This window comes from Peromyscus leucopus, chromosome 10 (assembly GCF_004664715.2).
Source record: "Peromyscus leucopus breed LL Stock chromosome 10, UCI_PerLeu_2.1, whole genome shotgun sequence".
NCBI classification, from domain to species: domain Eukaryota; kingdom Metazoa; phylum Chordata; class Mammalia; order Rodentia; family Cricetidae; genus Peromyscus; species Peromyscus leucopus.
This window is the reverse complement of record NC_051071.1, coordinates 63,910,746-63,918,674: the sequence shown is the minus strand read 5'-3', so window position 1 is coordinate 63,918,674 and position 7,929 is coordinate 63,910,746. Positions and strand designations below refer to the sequence as shown.

Sequence of the window (7,929 nt, the reverse complement as noted above, 5' to 3'; positions counted from 1 at the left end):
AGGAACAACAAAATCGGCTGTTCTTCAGGATTGTCAGCTAAGGACAGAGATTGCAGGTCCTGACAGGAGAGATATCAAAACCGAAACGAGGCAAGGTCTAATGCCCCTCCACCACCAGTGTGTAGCAACTTAAGCACCCCAAGTGAGGTGGTATGTTTAAACTAGCTGAGGAACTTGCGGTTCTCTTCATTTCTAGCTGGACTTGGTTGGTTTTTAGGGATGGGGTAGGTGATGATAAGAGTGCTGAGTAAGGGCCCTGGGTTCCTGCTCAGTAAAGATGATGTGTAACATCAGGACATGGGCGCCCCATGCCTGTATTCTAGAGCTGGCAAGGCTGAGTGAGGACTGCTTGAGCTTAAGAGTCCAGACTGAAGCTACACAGTAATCCCACCCCACACACACCCCATTTTCCGAGACAGGGTTTCTCTGTATAGTTTTGGTGTCTGTCCTGGATCTCGCTCTGTAGACCAGGCTGGCCTTGAACTCACAGAGATCCGCCTGCCTCTGCCTCCTGAGAGCTGGGATTAAAGGCGTGAGCCACCATTGCCTGGCACTACACAGTGATTTTTAATGCCAGGCTAGTGTGTTGAGAACCTCTTCTTCCCCATCATATGGAAAATTTTAGTTTTTACATGAAACTGATTTTCTTTCATCAGATGTTTCAAATAAGCTGATAAGGAATGATGGCAAGTTCCAGAAGGCTTCAGTGATAGGACAGTTTTTAAGGTTAGCTATCTTTAGTTGTCTTGAAAATGCTAGGCTAGGGGCTGGAGAGATAGCTCCTCAGTGGTTAAGAGCACTGGCTGCTTTTCCAGAGGCCCAGAATTCAGTTCCCAGCACCTACCTACATGGCAACTAACAGCTGTCTTGACCCCAGTTCCAGAGGATCTGACACCCTCACACAGATATATATGCAGGCAAAAGACCAATGCACATGAGGACAAATAAATCATTAAAAAGTGTTTAAAAATATGCTAGGTTCACACTTTACAAAAAGGTTTGCTTCTGTTCACTGACACACCTACCAATAGGACACATTTTTTCTTTTGAAGATTTGTTTTATGTTTATAGGTATTTTGCTTGCATGCTGTGTATGTGTACTGCATGTGTGCAGTGCCAGAGGGGGCCAAAGAGGGTGTCAGACCCTCTGGAACTGGAGTCAAGACTGCTGTTAGCTGCCATGTAGGTAGGTCCTAGGAACTGAATTCAGGGTGTCTGGGAGAGCAGCCTGTGCTCTTAACTGCTGAGTCGACTCCCCAGCCTCTGAACTGCCATTTTAAACACAGTCCTCCCAATCCCACTAGATTGTAGTTTTGCTGGGAGTGACAGGAGGCAATTTTAGATATTCAGCTTAAAAGAAAATTCTTAGACATACAATAAGGAAATCCTCCATCAAATGCCAATACCCAAAACATCTTTATTCACATTCACTGCTAGAATATATTTTAAAAGGACACAGTGAATGGATGCTTCCCATATTGGTTTTTATAAATGTACACATATAAACACGCACACACCCCAGTATGCACTGGTTAAAGACTTAGCCAAAATAGTTACTAGAATGTTCATACAGATGAAGTTTAGACTTAAATAACTTATTTGAAATGAGGGTTCCGTGCCTTAGCAACAACAATACCAACCGCTGCTAACAATGCCAACTAAGAGTACTAGATATGTATTTCACCATGGTGTATTGGATCAAAATTCTCAGTAAATCTCACCGAGTTTCTGTTGGTAAGCTTAAGAAAATTACCTTTAAGCCTAGGAGATGTAGTGGAATTCTACATGACAGTCATTCCTGTAATAGGGTTTTCAGTCTCACCACGACTGTTCTCTGGAGAGCTGTGTAAATCCTCTTAGATGTCACTGAGGCAGCCCCCATTTGTAATCCCACAGAGCAGGAAAGCCTTGTAAAGACTCACTGAAGAAGTTTCAATAGATGATGCTCAAACACAGCAGCACTTTTATTAACAAGGACCGAGTAATCTGATCACAGGAAATAGAAGTGTGAAATAAATGATAGCCCGGATAGCATAAACAAACACTAACCATGGGAGACACCCCAGGTGTGTCTCACAGCTGTCTGAGTAGGAAAGTGGGCGCTAGCAATAAAGACAAGAGTGACATTTACACCACAAAGTGACTGCAAACCACGTTACTTTGAAAAAGATAATGAAAGGCCATGTCCCACGACCAGAAAGAGGAGCCATCTGAGTACTAACTGGGCCAAATGCTCTTGTGAATTTCAATACCGCCTGGTAGTGTTTCCTCTTAAAATAAAGAAGTCAAAGTTTATGTTCTTGATAGTGGCCATTAAGTGTTCTGGTTAAGAGGCCCAAACCCATTTGCCCTCAGAACACTGGGTCTAAGCATCAACTACTTGCAACATTGATATATTTTCTTGTGGTCTTCAGTGGAACTAAATCAGTATGGTAACATAATCTGAAAATGAAATGCCAAGGGTACAAAGAAGTCGGATGTTCACATACACATACACGTGAAAGAGTCCCAATTCCAGCAGACAGAGAATTTAGGGTTAAAATTATTTTAGACATTGAGTCTTTCTGGCCACGCATTACTAAGATCCCTTTTCATCACATGATAGCTCTAAACAAATACTTGGAATGCTCAGAAGATTCCACCTTTAGCCTCCTAAGACATAATTTAAGGTGAGACTTGAATAGGAACACATATCTTCACACTAGTTGAAACAGGAGAAACATTTTCCATTTAAATCCTGGGAAACCTTAGATAACGTGCCTTAGGCTCGGTCCTCTTCAGTCTTCTGTAAAGCTATTTGATACAAGGAGGCCAAATCTGCTTAGGCAGTCTGAGGAGAACGTTTTCCCATCCGAAGCATAGGAAGTCATTTCAGGACTATGGGGATGGAGAAGGAGCGCTGTGCTTCTTGCTGTGTTACCTTTCTTATGTTCCTAAGGTCACTGACAGCGGACTACAACAGCCCGCAACAAGTGCACTGCCTTCACCAGCCGCTTTTGCCGCCTTTCTTCTTCTTCTGTTGCTGTTTCTTTTTGGTTGCTGGGGCCCCCGCGGGTTTCTGGTGTCTTGGGGGTACAATGTTACTTGTAGAGGAGGACAGCGTTGCCGCACTGCCAGGCCGTGGGGAGGTGGGGGGGCTGCTAACAGTTTTACTGGCATCCCTGAAACAAAGCAGAAAGAGTTTTAGTTATTTAGAAATACAGGAAAAGGTATAAGCATGTACGTGCATGGATTTCACTTTCCACACTGAATAATTTCTCACACATTTTAAGGATACCTCTGTCCACTCCTTTTGAATATTTTTTTAACCACATTATAACTCAAGAAAATTAATATACACTACACGCCAAATTTAGTAAGTTTAGAAAATCAACTTTAAATGACTTATAATTCTTTTTTGTAAAATTTATTTATTATGTACACAGTGTTCTGCCTGCATGTATGCCTGCAGGCCAGAAGAAGGCGCCAGATCTCATTACAGATGGTTGTGAGCCACCATGTGGTTGCTGGGAATTGAACTCAGGACCTCTGGAAGAAGAGCTAGTGCTCTTAACCGCTGAGCCATCTCTCCAGCCCTGACTTATAATTCTATGTAGAAATAACTCACATTTTAAATTCTTTTTCCTAGGTATTACCTATCTACCACACAGTTAAATGATTCATTATCTTTAGTTTCAAAACCAAATGTAATTACAGGCTGTTTTGTGGTTTGTCGTACTTAGGGGTTAGACCCAGGGCCTTACACATGCTAGGCAAGGGGTCCATTACTGGGTCATTCTCACAGCTCCTAGAATCACATAGTTTTAGTATTTGCAATAAAATCAAACAGTATATTTTCTTCCTTTCACATACCACAAATACTTACCAAGGCTGTAGGACTGTATTTCTCATACAGCAGCATATAAACAGTCTCCCTCATAACTGAGTCAGCCTCCAAGATGAACTACATCCTGAGGGCCTTCCACTCTGCATCACAACTTACAATTCGGAGGAGGCTCCTGCAGCCGCTCCTTGTGTTCCTTTTCCAATCTGGTCCTTCTTTTTACCCTTCTTTCTTCCTCGGTAGTAAGAACGTTCTCGCATGGGTAGCCATCTTTCTGGATCTGGGGTAACTTTTGGGTCATAATTCTTAGGCAGTTTTCCTGGAAATGATTGGCAAATGAGAAATACACCTAGAATAGTTCCAAGCTTGTTTGTTTAAACAATGTGTTCATGACTTGGAATAAATAAAACAACTGAAATTTGTCTGAGAAAGCCTTTTTGTCTGTCTGTTTTTGATTTTATTATGTAGCCCAGGCTGGCCTTGTACCTGCAACTCCCCCACCTCTGGGATTGCAGGTATGCACCATGTTCATGTGTCGAGAAAATCTGTCCTGAGACAGTGTGCCCCTATGTAGCCCTGGTTTGCCTGGAACTCTCTATGGAGACCAGGCTGGCCTTGAACTCACAAAGATCAACCTGTCTCTGCCTCCCAGTGCTAGAATTAAAGACTTGAGCCACCATGCATAAGTGAAAATATTTTCCAGACATAACTTTACAAAATTTGTAATTTTTATCTAATAAAATAATATGTTTTGACAAACTGGAGGCCAGTTTGGGCTACTGAAACCGTGTCTACACACCGGGTAAGAGTAAGCTCATATCCAAGTCCTAGGACAAGAAATGAAGACTGAGACTTTTGAAGATAATGGACTAATGCAAACACTAGTTTGTATAATTTCTGTAAACTCCACTAAAATAGCAATAACTACACATTTGAACTTGGAAAATATATGGCCTTTGGTAATTCATTTAACCAGGGCTTGAAAATCTATCTCAAACAATAATACAGAAATCTGAGTGTATTTTTCCTTAAAGTCTTACCTTTCTTTTTCTTCTTCTTCTTTTTCAAATCTCCCTGTCTAAAAAGATATTGAGAATCATTATCATCATTGTGATAAACATAGTTCATTACATATGTGCAAAAGAGCAAGCTGGGCATATTGACATAAAAAGGTGTATGCAAGACTTGGTACCAGCTCACAAACGTAACAAAGTAGCTGGACTATTAATTCAAGTTCAATCACACGGCAAACTTTTCACTTAAGAAAAAAAAAATCAGTTATCATTGTGTATGTCTGTGTGAATGGTGTGTTTTTGGGTTCTCATGCTTAGGCACACGTTTAGAGGTAAGAAGAACTGGGGAGTTGGCTCTCTCCTTCTACCTTTATGTGGCTTCTGGAGGGAAACTCAGATTATTAGGCTTGCAAGGCAAATGCCCTGGATCTGCTGAGCCACCTCACTGGCCCCCCTTTTGGAGACAGGATCTTGCTACATAGTATGAACTGGTCTCAAACTCCAAGTCTTGCCTCAAAAACTTCTGGTGTGGGACCTCCTGAATGCACCTGGCTGAAAACAATCTTAAAATGATACACATTAGGCTTAATGTAAAATTCTTTACAACAGAAATATTATCTATTTTTTGAAAAGAGCTACCATGCCTAAATTACCCAATTATCCTTTAAATAGTATGAGCAGTATACAAAGTACCTCAAAGTACCAGAAGTCGAATAGTAAGCTATTTATACAAATGAAAATCTATCATGCCTTCATGAGTTAACTGGCAAGATTTTAGAGAATCAAGAAACACTTTGCCAGAGAACATGTACTGGTAATCTTTTAGGAGGATATGGAAATCAAGTTACTCTGGTCATGGCACTAGAAGGGAGAAAGATGGATGGGACACTTTTTACTGATTCTGCACTTTCTATTTTTCAAGATTTATTATGTATACAGTGTTCTGTCTGCATGCATGCCTGCACACCATAAGAGCGCACCAGGTCTCATTAAGGATGGTTGTGAGCCACCATGTGGTGGCTGGGAACTGAACCCAGGGGTAGAGGTGGTTGTGCAGGCACAGACTAGGTACCTGCCTGCCCCTGCCTCCCCCCTCCCCGCTGGGCGTGGCCAAGGGGGAACCCCTTAAGGCCTGGAATGCATATGTGCTTGTTCTCTTGGCTACCTCGTGGTCTCGGATGCTGGTACTGTGAACCAAGGCAGAGTTTTCCAGAGAACCCCTTTGGACTGCACCACACCGCGCCCCTCCTGGATCCTGTGACTACTTATACACATTGTGAGTTAACCCAGAATAAATCCCTTTTGACTATCAGACAGACTCCTTGGAATTGCCACTTTATCTGCTGCTTTACCAGGGCCTCTGAACCTCTAAGCCATCTCTCTAGCCCCTCTATTCTTTACTTTTTAAAGACAGGGTCATACTATGTAGCCCCAACTGACCTGAAATTTACTATATAGATCAGGCTGGCCTTGACTCACAGAGATCATTGCCTCTGCCTCCTGAGTGGTAGAATTATAGGCATATCTGGCCTGTGTTTTTGTTTTCCCTTAAAAACACATCTCATCTAGCCAAGGCTGGCCTTCGATTGATCCCCCTGCCTCTGTCTTCCTAGTATTCGTAGGACAGGCATGTGTCAGCACACTTGGCTCACTATGTAGAGAAGGCTGGCCTTGCATTTGGGAGGCACCTGCCTCATCCTCTAAGTGTTGGATTATAGGCTGCTGAAACCATGCCCAACTACTACGTATCTTTTTCCTTTAAAAACAAGTTCATGTTGATGGTGCTAGGGCTCAAACTCAAGGCCTCCTGAAAGCCAGCCAGGTGCTCTAAGACTGAACTATATCCCCTAGCTTCATTTTTCAAATTTTGAACTTTACAAATTTGTTAAATTTTGAAATAGGCAAAGTAGTTTAGTAAGTATACTGGCAAAAAAGAAAAAGCAGGTACTGGAAGGGACTAAGAAATCACGAAAATATTTCAAAGTAATTATTAAGTACTCTGGAAGTTGCTGTCAGAAGACCAGACATCTCTTTGTATGTATTGTGTGTGATACAGCTGAGAGCTATTCATCAGTGAACTAAGGCAAAGCTCATTCCACGAGAAGGAAGAACGAGCACTACATGGTGCCGCCCTTCATCTCTCATCCAAACTGACGCTCTCCCACCACCGCTCTTAGAGCTTGCCAGCAGCAAGCCACAGGTAAGCCTCTACTCCAATTCCTGTTGAAAGCTATTTTCCACCGCTTAATCTTTTCAGTCAGTGTCTAGTGTAAACATAGTATAGCTTCCTTCAAAATAAATTAGACTTTTGCTATTTAATAGTATAAAGAGCATTAATAAAGTCTAGTGAGATTACTATACTGATGATGACTTGAAGCTCAAAAGTCAGCGTAAGACCAGCAAGATGGCCGGTGGGTTCCAGTGCTCGCCGCCAAGCCTGATGACCCGTGTATACAGAAAGCTAGACCGCGTCCACCTGCCCACACACGAGGACAGCAGCACAAATGCGCCTCCCACCACGAAATAAATAACGTAAAAGAAAACGGAGCCGGGCACAGTGGCTCAGGCCTTTACTCCTAGCACACAGAAGGCGGAGGAAGGAAGATCTCTGGGTCCAAGGCCAGCCTGCTCTACATAGTAAGTTCTAGGCTATCCAGGGCAACATACATTATCTTTTTAAAAAAGCTTTTAAAAGAAGGTTTTTAAAAAATGCTACAGTGTTTCAGATTCTATCACTTTAACTGATTCAAATTTGAAGCTTTTGGAAACACCAAAATAAAATTAATCTAAAAAAAAAAAAGGGAAATGAGACCTTGTCTCAAACAACCAACCACACAAAAACCAATCAACCACCCAACCAACCAAAGAAGCCAGTGTCTAGGTGGAAGTGGCAATAGTATGAGGAGGTGGAGGAAGGACCAGGAGTTGACGTCATCCTCTGGAGGAGGAGGACCAGGAGCTGACGTCATCCTCTGCTATACAACAGAGTCTGACGCTAGTCTGGGCAACACCATATCCTGTTTCACAAAAGGCAAGTGGATCAAGAGTTAAGGTACCTGCTGTGTGACCATGAAGACCAGAGGACTGGATTTA

At 42.4% G+C, this 7,929-nt stretch overlaps 1 protein-coding gene across 1 annotated transcript in view; it reads right to left on the bottom strand.

The window, feature by feature from the left end:
• Window positions 1–1,930: 1,930 nt before the first annotated feature.
• Srp72 (signal recognition particle 72) overlaps window positions 1,931–7,929 on the bottom strand; it is a 28,371-nt gene continuing 22,372 nt past the window's right edge. Inside the window, exons 17-19 of the mRNA XM_028855371.2 lie at window positions 4,864–4,901; window positions 3,983–4,142; window positions 1,931–3,161 (exon numbers count right to left, since the gene is read on the bottom strand). Of these exons, the coding sequence (XP_028711204.1) occupies window positions 2,984–3,161; window positions 3,983–4,142; window positions 4,864–4,901 (376 nt within the window). The 3' untranslated portion in view covers window positions 1,931–2,983. The remainder of the gene's footprint in view (window positions 3,162–3,982; window positions 4,143–4,863; window positions 4,902–7,929) is intronic.